This window comes from Anopheles aquasalis, chromosome 2 (assembly GCF_943734665.1).
Source record: "Anopheles aquasalis chromosome 2, idAnoAquaMG_Q_19, whole genome shotgun sequence".
Taxonomy (NCBI): domain Eukaryota; kingdom Metazoa; phylum Arthropoda; class Insecta; order Diptera; family Culicidae; genus Anopheles; species Anopheles aquasalis.
The window spans coordinates 32,138,189-32,152,500 of NC_064877.1; the positions used below are offsets into that span (position 1 = coordinate 32,138,189).

At 45.2% G+C, this 14,312-nt stretch overlaps 1 protein-coding gene across 1 annotated transcript in view; it reads right to left on the reverse strand.

Annotated features, from left to right (window-relative positions):
• Positions 1-366: 366 nt before the first annotated feature.
• The window catches only part of LOC126568860 (protein O-mannosyl-transferase 2), a 15,521-nt gene continuing 1,575 nt past the window's right edge, over positions 367-14,312 (reverse strand). The window contains exons 3-8 of the mRNA XM_050225517.1: positions 13,476-14,312; positions 11,656-11,896; positions 11,414-11,562; positions 9,247-9,427; positions 7,941-8,081; positions 367-735 (exon numbers count right to left, since the gene is read on the reverse strand). The exon at positions 13,476-14,312 is cut by the window's right edge and continues 54 nt beyond it. Of these exons, the coding sequence (XP_050081474.1) occupies positions 542-735; positions 7,941-8,081; positions 9,247-9,427; positions 11,414-11,562; positions 11,656-11,896; positions 13,476-14,312 (1,743 nt within the window). The 3' untranslated portion in view covers positions 367-541. The remainder of the gene's footprint in view (positions 736-7,940; positions 8,082-9,246; positions 9,428-11,413; positions 11,563-11,655; positions 11,897-13,475) is intronic.

Consider the following 14,312-nt stretch of genomic DNA (forward strand, 5'->3'; position numbering starts at 1 on the left):
TTTTATTATTACGAAAAAAAATCATCCCAACATACATTTCTTTCCAACAGCTCAGTATCATATCCGTTGTTTGAAATACATAGCTTGACGATTTTCTTTAGACTTTTTTTGCTTAAGTTTTTTTGTAGATATATTAAGGGCGCAATTGCTTAAGTATAATTAAATATTTCTGTTAAGATGCTATAATAAGACGAAGAATTTGTTCTGAAGAAGACAAATACGACCCCTGGTTAGTGAAATACTACTTACCGAAAGTTACCTGAAAAACAAGTATCTAAACCCTGTAAACTTCGTAAATTTAGTTCGTAACATTGATTTAATGCACCTATTTTATTGCAACTATAATGAGTATTACAGATTCTGCCCCAAGCATCAGGAAGCTTTGTAACAATGTAATATCCTTTTTCGCTTTTCCTTTTTTTTATCTTTATCAACCTATCCCCAGCCAATCGTGGTCCTTCTGTAGGTTGGCAAGAGTGATGATGAGTAACGCGACTACCTGCAGACCGCCGATTCGCGGTTTCCCGATCCGATCGGTAGCCTAAAACTCCCAGCTGCTCAACCACTTCAACCCTACCAGGGTGGAGTTTGGTTCGTGGCTGAAGGGACCACTCATACCGTAGGCAAGGGGTGCGAACAGACCAAAGCTGTACACCAGACAGGCCATCGCCGATCCCAGCACAGCGTGGCGTAGCCAGCCCGGCAATCGGACCGTCAGGTAATCGAGCATCACACCTGCAACGAGAGAGAAAGAGAGAGAGAAAGAGAGAGCGAGAGAGAGAGAATGATTAGGATAGGGTTTTTTATTTTGAATATCTACATCCGTCTCGTTTTGTCCGGTCCCTTAAATACTCTGTCAACGAATGTTACAATATTGTGGTCCTCGTTTTGGTCATCACAGAAATGTTCGATTGTGGGATTTTGATTTCGAGGTTTTTTGTGCAAAAACTCTAAACCATTGTGCCGCGTTAGTTTGATGACCAAGAGCACCAGGAATGTGTGATGAATGAACACACCCACGACCGTCCGTTGGTGACATTCCTCGCAGGAAATCCAATAGTGGAAGTAATTATTTAGCATAATCCACTGGAGCATAAACTATACACCGGCATAAAATGAAACTTGCGTGTCGATGTTTCCCATGTCCTTCCGTCCAATCCTCGTAGCCTTGCGAGAGGATTTGCGTCGTTCAAAATTAATGAACGCTGGAACATTGGAACAAGGTACATGCTTGCCTGTTCGCTACTCTTGCTAGCGCTGGCTGACGGTGTGATATCGCCGGTTTGGCAACGCTTTTTGGAGCATGATTTACGACCCATGCTTTGTATATATCAAATATTGGGCATAGCGCGAATGGTGTATTTGGAACAAGTCAACAACAGAAAAAAAATGGAATGCCTCCACAATCCCCTCCAAACTAGTACATTTGCGCACGCATTAGCCTAATGCAAAACAAATACAGCACCCGTGGGCAGGTGCGGAAGTTTACATGGATTTTTCTCCAGCAAAGCAAACAGCTCCCAATGGTCACACCACACCACGAACTGTAAGCAATGGGCGAGAGGACAAGTGAAGTGGAATTCGAAATTTAATTTATTCCCCCGAAAAGCAAATGGTAACGGGGGCTTCGCGACCACAGCCAAAAATCGAACATCGTGTTCGATGCCCGCCTGCGCCTTTACCACCTTACCTCGTTCTACCCTCGCAAAAGGGATTGTATTTTAATTTTCCGCCATCATGATTCCGAAAATCATTGCGCACTCGGCCGGCCATGGTACGGTGGCTACGGAAGGTTGAGCGTTGAGCAGGTGCGAACGGGAATGTCCTTGACGCATTCGCCAATTTTGGGGCACACCACTAGGTAGCTATCGCTGGGCTATGGGCTGGATGGTTTGGTATTTTCTCACTCAACACCCGCAGTCCCCGAAAGGTGAGTGTTCCGAGTCGCTAGACGGACGGACTAATGAGTGGAGTGGATGAGTGTGTCACCGGACGCGCAATTGCAGTGCTGTAACCTCGACGAGAGCATTCAAAGGGACAAGCATCGCAGCACGGCATCCCCTCCCTTTCGCTGTCACCGGAGTGCAACTGGCATTCCAGATCGGAGTGAGTGTTAAGCTAAACGGCGCACACACATAATAATTGTTCGCCGGAAATCCGGAGGACTACCGCTTGTGCTATTGAGCTTTCAGCGTGCGTGTTTGGCATTCACCATTGACTGAATGGTTGAGGGCGAGTTGTGGAACGTGCGCTGAAATGAGCTGTGCGGTCGCGGTCAATCAATAGTTGTGGCCGCTGATGGGTGTTGACTTTTCGGCGTTCGACGGTAGCCCGGACAGTGTGATTTGCAGCCCAATCGAAACACCCTATTTCCATGTTTAATTAACCCAAATCTTTTTCGATTTTCCCTGGCACCGCTGGTAACTAGAGCGGAATGGAATTCTCATTACGATTGCGTGCAGGGAAAAGGTATTACACTCATTTGCAACCGCCAATTCGCTTTAGTTTGTATTAATTTTGCTTGTGCACAAAGTGTGGCACAAAGAAGTGTTCTGTTAATAGCCTTCAGTAGCTGCAACATGTTATGTGAAAATTAAGAAATTCATTTTAGCAAGAGAAACATGGATGCTAGCAAAGAAAAAGCTTTAAAAATTATCTATAGGAAAGATAAGTGAAGTGCCAAAAAGAATTTTAACTAAAACAGTAACAGTACACACAGCCCAATTCAGGAACACCAATGAGAAAGCTCACAAAAAAAGAAGCATGCTTGACACAATGCAATGGCCATTCGCGCAAAAGCAGCAATAAATCAAATTAAACCATAAATCTCTAGAATTTCAAACAATAGATGTACGACCAGTTGTATAATTCATAAACATTAAATAACACGTGGTTGAAAACGTAATTGTTCATAGATATAATATAAATGAATCTTTTAGAGGTAATAAGAGCAGGGATAGCTAAATCTACAGTCAAGGGGCAACTTCTGCTACTGCTTATGTTGCTATCAACATTAATTGTAACATTTAAACATTTGAAAGATTTATGTGCTACGAATATTGGGCTGCTTTTGCTAAACGTTTTCCTCAGAAAACTCTTTTGAGTGTTTGTTAAAGTTTTGGTTGAAACGTCGGCCATATGTATTCCTAGCTCTTTAATCCTATTAGATCAGTTTCTCTCATCCGCATTACACTCGAAAGAAGCTCGTGATTAATCCAGCAGCAGCAGCAGCAGCACTCCTGCAGTACGACTATACATTCTCGTTTTCTGTACTATACGACCTCTAGTCGCTGATCTGGCCGCGGTTTAATGGTAGCTAGGAAATAGTTTTAATGGCTTTTTTAAATGCTTGCCTAGGGCGCTTGGCATTTACATCTTATTGGTTGTAATTGAAGTTTTTCAATTGCTTGCAAGATACTTAGCATGTCTGCTTAACATCGATAATTATGAACTCTACCTTTGATTGTTGTGAAGCTTAAAATTTGATTGGTAATCAAGAGCAGAGATCGATTGTTGAGCATTGCTTGTGTTAGATATTCGAATTAACAGGATAGATATCAAGGAATACAAGTGTATTGAATTGTCATATGAACAGCAATTTTGTACATGATTTGTTGAACTGTGGCTCTGTCTGTTGTGTGTTTGATAATGGCATTTTCAATTGTTCACATTTATCGTTTGCTTTGAAACAAGATTGGTCGAGTCGTCTCACAATTTTCACTTCCCCCTAACAGGAAAAGCAGAAATGGGACACGAAGCACACGGAATGAAGAAAGTAAGTTTGCCATCAAGATAACTCAAACAACAACTTTCCAGTCGCGAGGTAACACCGTTGCGTCTAAGAAGAGACAAACTGGTAAACAAGAGTTTGCTCCAGCAAAACCCTGTGTTTGCCTTATTGCTTACTCTCTTCGCGGCCACAGCAAATCGTGGGCCGAAAAGGAAGTCCACAATGGACGAAGAAAGGTACAAAATGGGAAGGCATTGAAAAAAAAATCGCTCGTGAAAACCAATCGTGAACCTTATTCCGTTTCCGCACCGCTACCCCGTCGGTCATTCCGTGTGGAGTGTTGAGAAAATTTTCTCACGCAGCCATGAAAATGGAAAGAAAAAGAAAGAAAAAAAAAGGAACAAGATCCCCTCCTTGGCCATGGATCAGTAAGATTGCGTTCGTGTTTAACATTTCCTGTTCCATTGATAAAGGGCTTCCGAAGGCCTGCGTCGGCCTTATTGGCGTGGCATTCAATCGAATCGAGCTCTCGATCACGGTTCCGGGATCCGGCTGCGGCTTTCGTTTCACTTACTCGGTACTCAGTCGCTCGTGCAAATCGCTCCTGACCGAATGTTCTCTTTAGCTTTGGCCGGAGAGTTGACGAGAGGGGACCAGGGACTAGGGATGTAAAAAGTTTCCCGTTTTCCTGGTCGTTACACGATTGTTACGAAATTAGATTTTCGAAACCTTTTCTCGCCCCCCCCCCTCCCCCCGGGATTCACCGAGCAATGGCAGGCGATTTGCCTTTTCAAAAGCAAACTTTTGTACTTCTTCGGGCCATTTCCTCGTGTTCGCGTCTCCTCCCCTACACCGATGACCTTTTGCGATGGTTCCCTGGGGTGGGGAGGGAAGGACCAATGGAGGAGGTGCTTTTAGCTCCTGGACTCGATGACCGTTGGTGCGAACGATGTGTGGGACACAGTGGTGGGAGCTCGTGGCTACTAGAGCGAGTAATTCGAGCAAGTAATTTAACATTTGTTCACACTTTCTTCACACGACATGGCATGGCTCACGAGTTGGTGGTATGGCCGGCGCAGTACAAAGAAATCGAACAACTTAAGGATCGTGTTACGCCGTAGGTTAGTTGAGGATTGCCGGAGCGTTCGTGCAGTGTGTAATCATAACTCCTCCGGCACTCCTGGGGCATGTGCACTGAAATGCAGTTGGAGTATTAAATGGGAATCCTTTCCCTTTACGACGAATGGACCACTATTACTGTTGGCACTGGTGAGCTTTTTGATATTTGAAGTGTGCCATATGGAGTGTATCAAATCAGTCAATGTGATTTATGCGAGGCCGCTAGTTACGAAGATTATTGAGAAGGACGTTGAACGTTGGACATATGGTTTTTATGGAATAGTCGTTCAATTTAGATTACCGTCTCAAGTCGCTAATAGAAGATAAGATTGCCCCTGTCAATTTCTTCGTTTACTACATATTCTAATTGGATTTTCGGGGGGAGGATTTTGAAAACTTTTGTTATGCGAAAACCGCTTCAAAATAGTGAGCTGCTTTTAGCGAGGTACGAAATACAATTTTTCAAAAATCAATTTCTTTGTCAGCTTTTCTCCAACAATGTGACATGATATTTTTAATAGTTTTGTTAATAAAAAACAATACCTTGATCTGCTCAAACGAGCATCTATTGATCAATTGGTAAATAATTAATGGTGAAAGCAATTCTAAGTAACCTATGAGTTTAATAAAGATTCATTTTTCTGGTTTCTCGTATGTGTACAAGACGTGTTTTGCGTTGCTCTAATAATAATCGATATTGAACGATATGAGAATTGCATTCGACGACAGGTAAACGAAGGGTGATCGCATCGTTTGGTGCTTGCTCATATTAATCATCTGGATGAATGGTGACTCTCGAATGCAAGCTTTGCGCTGGATGTACTTGAAGTTAAATTTAGTGATACAAATCAAGGAGCGTTACATCAACTAATAACATCGCTCGCGAAAAATCGTCCCATTTTAATACGGTTGGTCATAGCCGAATGAAATAAAGTGCATTTAACGGCTAAAACCTTCCTCTACCTAAGCGTAAAATGTGAACCCGTTATCTCAAACCTTTTTGTTATTATAAATCCAGTCTCATTACTTTCGGACCCCACCATAGCATTTTTTGAGCTCATTGAGATGTATCGCTTCATTGAGAGTCGTATATTCTGAGTCCAAACGGAACAGTGGAAAAGTACCGTCGTTCTTCCATGGCTTATCGATGTTCTCGATCAGATTTGAATGTCAAAAGTACTCCCAAACAGCCTGACTGCACCATTAGATGATTAATTTCAAACATTGGAAACGAATACACAACCGCCACTTACCATGAGTAGCGTCCTGTTTTCCACGAAAGTTCCTCTGACTAGAACAACCCGGCAGAGGATACCCAGAGGTTATTCCATTAATATGTTGTGCAAATATTATTCCCCTCTGGTAAACATATTTACAACCGGCATATGGGTATGCATCCTTCCCTGGGTTTTTGCGAACCAATCTAATTAGTTTTCACTACATTCCGCCTTTATGCTTGCCCAGGGTGCCCCAGGTCCATTCCGTCCGCTACCGATGATGCTGCTGCTCCGAGGTTCGATCCGAAAAGTTATAAAAATTTAATTGATTCCCTCATACGCTTTAATGAGTGGTACAAAGTAAGGGTTTGGGGGTTGTACGGTAATGAGTCTGCTTACGAGAGACAGAGAGAGAGAGAAAAAGAGGAGTGTGGCGCATTACAAAAAAAGAACATAAATTGGAAAAGGTGCTCCCCATATAATCGGACCCATGGTTTCGCTTCTTACACATTAAACTAATGTGGAACAAGAATGATGTGGAGACCCCGCTCCCCGCAATCGACCTGCATAATGAGTTTTCCCGTTCCGTTCTTTCTTTCGTCACCTTTCCGTTCCAACACCGGGTTGCCCAGCATACCCAGCTCCCAGGTCCAAATGGTGTGGAGTGAAAACTAATTTCGTTATGAAATTGAATTTCTACGCTTCGATGAGTGGCTTCTAGGGTGCCAAGGAGAAAGAGGAAAAGGGTTTTGCATTTTTGCAAAACGCTCCGGCACAATCTGGCCTATTGGAGACCATTCCAAAACACGGCCGCGCATTCCACGTGGGGTGGTAGTTGGCCGATTTCCCGAAACGAGCTCATTAAAATCATCTCGAGTGTTTGAGCGCGCGCGCGCGCTCCCGCGTTGTTGTGGATAATCACTCGACCTGGATTGTGGAGTGCGTGGAGCGAAAAGGTGAAAAGAAACTACCCCTTTCACGTTGCAACCCTTGGTTCCCACAAATTGATAGCTGGTCCTCTTGTTAATCCTCGCTTTGCATGCTATCTGTTTGGGGTGGTGCCGGTATTGACCGGATTTCCCCTCCCCAGCCGGTTCAGCGGTCCATAAAAATATGAATATTACAGAACGGACCGAAATTAATGGTTGTAGCTGGCTGCAACTGCAATACCACCCTGTCTCACTCCGAAGGAAATCATCATTCGAAACGCGTCGAGGGATGGAGAACATTTTCACGATTCACTGACCGAAATGCAGGGTACCGGGATACCAATTCCTGCGTGTACCATTCAGACCAGCTCAAGTGGCTTACCCTCTCGATTGGCTTCGCTGGTGCTTGATGAATTTTCGATCCATTTGCCAGCCGCACCTTCAACGATGATCCACTTTGGCTGCTGGACAAAGGGAACAAGCTGGGAGTTGATTCGCAGAATTGGTTTCGGGCGTGCCAAGTGGAACTCCCGTGGCACAGCTGTCTTTTCATGGGTCCGACTACCGTCCAACGGGAGTGAAGGAAGGGACGAATTGGAGGGACCGTCTTCACTGTCACCGGACGCTCATCCGAACGCGCTGCTCAACTCGTTAAAAGTACATCCATCAAACGCAAACGCAGCTAGAAGGTGTCTGTCGTTAGTAGAGTCCACTGTAAAGTCCTGTTTCTAATCCCAGCTCATGGGGCCACCATTTTAATCCTTCGTACCTTCGCGCGCATTAGCGGGGTTCAACAACAACCCAGCGTTGGTCTATAGCACAGTTTGATTACAATCGCCGATCCACGCGAATGACGAAATGATTGATCGCACAAAAAACTTCGAAACGGAAGAGATGGATGGAGATAAGGTAGCCATACGGCGGGTGCCTTTTCGGGTGACTTACCGGCTAGCATGGAGTTGAAGACGAGGGCCGGGAAGTAGTGGTGGAAGTAGAGCACTCGTCCCATCGCATAGAACGGCAGGTAGTGAATCAGCCAGCCACCGAACAGCCACACACCGGCCCGCAACAGGCGCCATTTGTTGTCTGGAAAAGGGAAGGAAGAGCACAGAAAGTGAGGGACAGAGGAAAGAGGTAAAGAGGGGTAGCGGGGCTGTCAATGTTCCGAGATTAATGTCGCTAAAAACTGAGCGCAATGTTCAACCGATACGAGGATTGTTAGCAGGAACTGGAATGGAATGGATGTCCAAGTCTATCGTGTTTGAAGCAATTCCAGACAAGCCCAATAAGCAAATGCTAGTGGCCAGTACATGATGGCAACTTTACAGTTAAAACCTGCAACATGATATATTTCTCGATACTTTGAAAATATATTTCTCGATACTTTTAAGCGGGTTTCTCAAAACCAATGTTTTCAAAGTCGATGCCAATTGTTGCATAAAAACTACTGAGCCGATCGATTTAAAATTTATAACACATAATCTGTACACTATTTACCAGATAGTGCCGCAAAGTTTCAAAGATACGTCTTCCTAAATAAGATGCCATGGATTATGTTTTTATTAAATCTTCCCCAGAATAGATTGAAATATTTTGAAAAGTTGTAGTATAATATAACATTCACTTCAAAAAATAAAGTTAAATGTTTTCATCACATAAAATGAATCTTTTCTTGACCCGAATGTACCATGGCCCTTCTTAGCCAGATCAATACGAAATAAATCTGCTAACAAAATCTTTATAGACATTCCGTTTCTGTTGGTTTCCAACCAGTTGCAGTATGAAACTTCTGTGAGGCTCTTTTAAAACCAAAATAACATTTCTTTAAATTTGCCGCGAAAACCAATGCCTGTAGAAGGGAAGCAATCAATTGAAACCGTGTTTGTTATATCCGTCAGTTCACTCTTTTTCATTGCTTATATGCATTGTGTTATATTTATGGAATAGAATAAATGAGTTGCAATGAAAAATTGCATAAGTGTATCTGAGAAAGACTTAAAATAAATATTCCATGGCACTAAAAGACAGTTTTCAGTGAGAGAAAATTGTTATCATCTACTAACAACTTAATGAAATATGAACCAACAACCACGCTAAGTAAGGCCTGCGAGGTTCTGAGCCACCGTGGCTCGCGCGTCTCTCAATTTCATTAGACGAGCGATCCCGGGCGGCTGCGATGGCGACAATTAAAAGTTATTTGCCCTTCAACCTGCGACAGTACTCGTCGGTCAGACAGTCAAAGTGAACTTACCCTCGCGTGACGCATCCGCCGGAGTCACTGTTGGTGCCGGTTGCGCCGAATTGCGCCGGTATCTGATAATCTCGACGCCGAAGATGATTAGGAACAGTGCTAAAAACACCAAATTGCTCCACCAGATGATTGGGTTGCCCAGGAGGTAGACCCGGTGGTCGGAACCGGAGAAGAACTGACCCTGCAATGCAAAACGAAGTGGTGGAAGTGATGAGCGAGGACGAGATGCCGGAACCATAAATTGACGATTGACGCGAATGGTGGACGAAGCAAAACGAAGACGAAGCAAGGGGGGGCCGGGAACAGGAGGAACGGAAAGGAAATGGACGAAAAGTGGAACTCCCGGGGAAAAGTTGTAAAACATTCGCCCGAAACTTTGAATCCCCGCCACCTCCGTGGGGGGGACACTAAAGGGCCGCGCGTTTTCCCGGAAAAAAGGAAGGAATTAGAATACTTTTTTTTGTTGTTGCTGCTGCTACTGCCGTTGTCGCTGTTGATGCGTGGCCGTGGATGGCCGTGGATGGAGTGCCGTGTCCGACCGTGGTTTATTTTAATGCTCGAAATGAAACGAACACAGCGCACAGTCAGTCGGTGGTGGATGGGGGACAGGGTTTACGGTCGCGAAGTAGCGCTTTTGGGTCACTCGAACACTCGCACCGGCCTCGCTTCTGGGCGTCACTTGGTTCGACACTTCGCCCTCTCGGGCAGCGCAGATTGTGGCCGTAAAACAAGTGCCGTAGCCGGCTTTACTTTTTTGTGTTGTTGTGTTGTGCTTCGAATGCTTTCCGGCTGGTGCTACTAAACTTTTCCTTTTTAAGTGCATTTCAATGAGGCGAAAAATTGTCCGCGGGATCACCATTGTCCGCACTCTACGTTGCGTCGTTCTCTGCCCGGTCTGGCCCACAGGCGAAAGGCACCGAAAAGGCGCGAAAAGCCGTCAATCGATGGCAAGGCTTGACGCAAAACGGGGAAAGAGCAGATGACGAACCACTGTTTTAGAGGGGTTGCAGGAGCAATACCGAAAACATTGAAAGCCATTAGAAGTGCGGCAATATTTCGGGCTTTTCCGGTCTATTCAAATAGCTCCACACTGTTCCACTATAAGGTACTTGAAGTTATAGAAGTTAATGGGAGGTATACACGCAGACACACTTAGACATGTCGATCACTAATGAGATCAACCCCATCGCAGGTGGGGATAGCATTTAAAGCTTTAGCTCATTAAGACGTTGGGTGAGGTTAGAACACCACGCACTAGGTCCTATCCTGAAGACAATCAACAATCCTTAACCGCATGAAATGACGCTATCGACGATGCGGCAGTCATTAAACATGGTAAGTCAATATCTCGCTCTACGCCGAAAACCCCCTTTCACGGGACGCCTATCCTTTGTGGCAGGATTATGCGTAATTTGTTCGCCTCTAGGAAAGACCAAGGGTTGCAGAGCGAGTGACAGGGGTTCTTGGAGCTCGATCATAGATCAGCCAACAGCCCGCAGTTCTTACTTTAACGTCTTTGTGTTTACGGAGGAGCGAGCTCTTAATGGCATGGCATTCCGTGAAGACCTCTGAAGGACTTAATTGTGCGTATGGGTTGTTGGGTCGAGGGAACATGTGATGTTTGGTTTAACTGCTTGTTATTGAGTGTCATAAATGCTTCCTGATCCGTTTACTCTGCGGCTCCAAACCATGACGATTTGCAAGCGTCTTGAGAGTGTCCTTAAAGCACCAGCAGCAGCTTCCAATTATCTGCAATCCAAGCAATTATCGCTCGATAATTACACGGTAGCTTCCGCTATCGACGCTGCCATGTAAACGGTCGGTAGTGTCATTTCATTTCCTGCTCCTTCCGTTTCGTATGCGGTACTCGTGCTGCAGGACTTCCAGGAAGCTCAAAATCAATTAACCTACTCTCCGCAATGAGTTCCTCTCCCCCCGGGGGGCAGATGATAAAAGACTCTCGCATAAAAAAGCTCTTATTGCAGGATGTTTCTCCGGAAATGGCGTTAATTACACTGGAACGGGACTGGCACAGCCTAGGCTTCGTGGTTGCTGTCGCGAGGATGAATAAAAATAACTTTCGTGTCAGCAAGGACACCCCACGAGCCTTCCCGGGATCGATCGATGTCAACAATGATGTCGCGAGTTCGGCGCGGGACCAACTTACCCGATAGTTGATGGGCCATTGCCACGGTCGACTGGTGACTTCGCCCTCTTTTGGCTTCAAGCCCGCGTTGCCCTGCAGCATGACGGCGTGCGATTCGAAGAAGCGGCTAAGGAAGCCCGGTGCGTACACCTGGAAGTTGACGCTCGGTACTGGAATGGAACGAAACGGAAAAAGAACAAAGAACCATCAGCGTGCTGAACAGCGTGACCATGCTGGACCGTGGTGCGCGGTTTTTTACTTACATTCTTCAAACTGATTGTCCTCCACGTTCCATTGGGCGGCCTTGTCGCGGATGTTGGGATTGCAGGTGACCTCCTGCTGCTCGAAGCCCCACTTGGGCAGCTGCTTACCGGTGGTCGTCAGCACGCACCGCTCGATGTAGTGGTAGAACACTAACCGGCTCGTCACGGTTTCGACGATGTCGCCCGTTTTGCCGCCCACGATCTGCACCTGCCATACGTCGTTCGTATCGCCCATTCCTTCCTTTAAAATTCCAGAAAAAGTTCATCCGGTTAGTAGGTTAGAAAAATTTAACCACCAGCGTGCCAACAATTTCCATTAAATTACTTGAATTTACTATCAGTTGGCGCATTAACACCTCATTGCTTTCAAACGATACCATGCTTTTCTTTTTAGAGTCAATAGTTTCTACGGTGTTTGTTACGGAAGCATGTTTGAAAGGTTTTTAATATTTGTAGTTTTATGCTGAAAACATTTGTTTTGTGCTCTTGTACATAGAATTGCAATGTATCAATTGTTGTCTAAAATTGAGGTGGAATTCGAAAATCTAGCTTAGCTGGGAGTGCAATGCACTATGTTTCCTTCCACAGAAGGACAATAAAATAACGGTAACATGTAGGAACATTAATTAATGTATAGATTGGTCCGAAAATAAAGTAATCCGTTATTTTTAAAATAAGTCAATGTTTCATCAAACGATCAAACGATCCAAACAAATGCAGATTTGCAATCGTTGTAAAGACGATATTTCACAGTAAAAAAGTTCTACAGTTTTTGTTATTTGTACCATTTGTTTGTGAGTTCGAGCATGTTGAAAAAGGATGTCATCAACGAATAAATTTCAATGCATTTCACTTTTGCTTTGAAGAAAGCGTTAATGCACGCCAGGCCGCGGAAATTGCGCATGGTGTTTAAGATGATGACATTCTATCAACTAAAAATTCTTAGCTTCGCTCCTTCATTTGAAATGTTAAGATTGCATCTCTCGCAGACAAATCCATCGTCAGAATCGAAGATAAAATCACAAAAATACTTGGAGATAACCCATTTCCGAAACAAATAATGATTGAAGAAGAAGATGGGGCCACACACTATCATATTGTACATAAGGATAATGCTAAAAACATAATGAAGCTCTTTCAATAGTAACCAACGTCAATTCACCGCGCGAGTAGCGAACCATGTTTGGCGATTTTCTAAAACCTATATCTTTGCCATTTCTGTTTTGACTGGTGTGAAATCTTCCGAAAATACTCTAAACAAGTTCAGTATTTGGGGGAAAATGTGACCCTCCCAGATGGTTTTCCGGCAAACAGCAAACGGTTCATAAAACGGTTGATTCAAATCGAGCCACCGCATTCACCCCTAGAGAGCGCTGTTTTTATGCTTTCTCGCTCACTCTGACGTGCGAGACCGGGATAGAATAAAGAATAGCACAACGGGCAATTCTGTGGTACAAAATGTTCGGAAAAATCGCAATTGATTATTTTTAAAATCCATTCCATGGTTGATAAAAAGCCGTTCAAAAGTATTCTGTGAAAGTTTCACATCAAGCAATCTAAAATCCCCCTATAAGGGCTCTAAGGACCCTCAGGAATATGCCTCACGGACCGGAGAAGGAACGTTGTAGGACGACTTCAATGCACGAAGCGAATGAGACTCGTTCGCGACAGAACATTTCATGAAAATGGCTTACGACGATCCAGTCTGTTTAGTCTCTTTATGCCTTCCGAATTGACGAAGAGGGCATGCAAATCGTGATCTTCTGAGACAGACAAGGCCCGCTCACCGGTTGTAAGTAAGCAAGTAAATATGTACTCACCTCACCGTAACAGGTGACTTGAAGGTGCTTCTTCGTCACGGGCGCCTGTTCCCGGTGCGAATGCAGATTGCGGTTCGTTGGCGTGTGTTCCAGCCTCACCAGATCCCCATGCTTCACGAGCGTCAAGTTGGTTACCTGCTGCGCCTGTTTGTCGTACGGTTTGATCAACCACCGGTTATTGAAATCCTTGTGGCTGTACGTCGTAACTTGCTGCTGCTGAGCCCCTGCACCCTTCGGATAGAGATGATTGTGCGAGTGCAGATAGCCACCGCCCGTTTTGTGGTTCTTCAGTGTGATCACCGCACCGTACGCCACTTCCCGGGGCATCGACACGTTGTACAGCGAATTGCCGATCAGGTGCGACTGGAACCCGGAACTGTAGAACCCATCACCACTGCCACTACGATTTAGCACGGACAAATGAACGTAGAAAAAGGCCGCGTACAGTAGGATCGGTAGGACGATCAGTGTGGCCGCACGGGCCAGCAGCTGCCGGACGGTGTACGTGATCGGACGTGATAGATCACCCAGCACATCCCACAGATCGCTGGCCGTGTGCAAACCGACGAGTAGCACCACGAACAGCCCAACAAACTTCACGCTAATCGTACAGGCGAGCATGGCCCCGGTAATGACCAGCCAGAGCCACCAAGCGGGCGTAAAACTACGGGCGTCCTGCGTGAGTCGCGTTACCCGGGCCATTCCCATGACCGAGGCGGTCATGAAGCAGATCAACGGTGGATCGAGCAGAATGTATCGGTTCAGGATCAGCATTCCGATGTCGAAGAGAATGTAAGCGGCCGCAAAGGTGGCCGCCGTTAGCGATCGCGTCATATC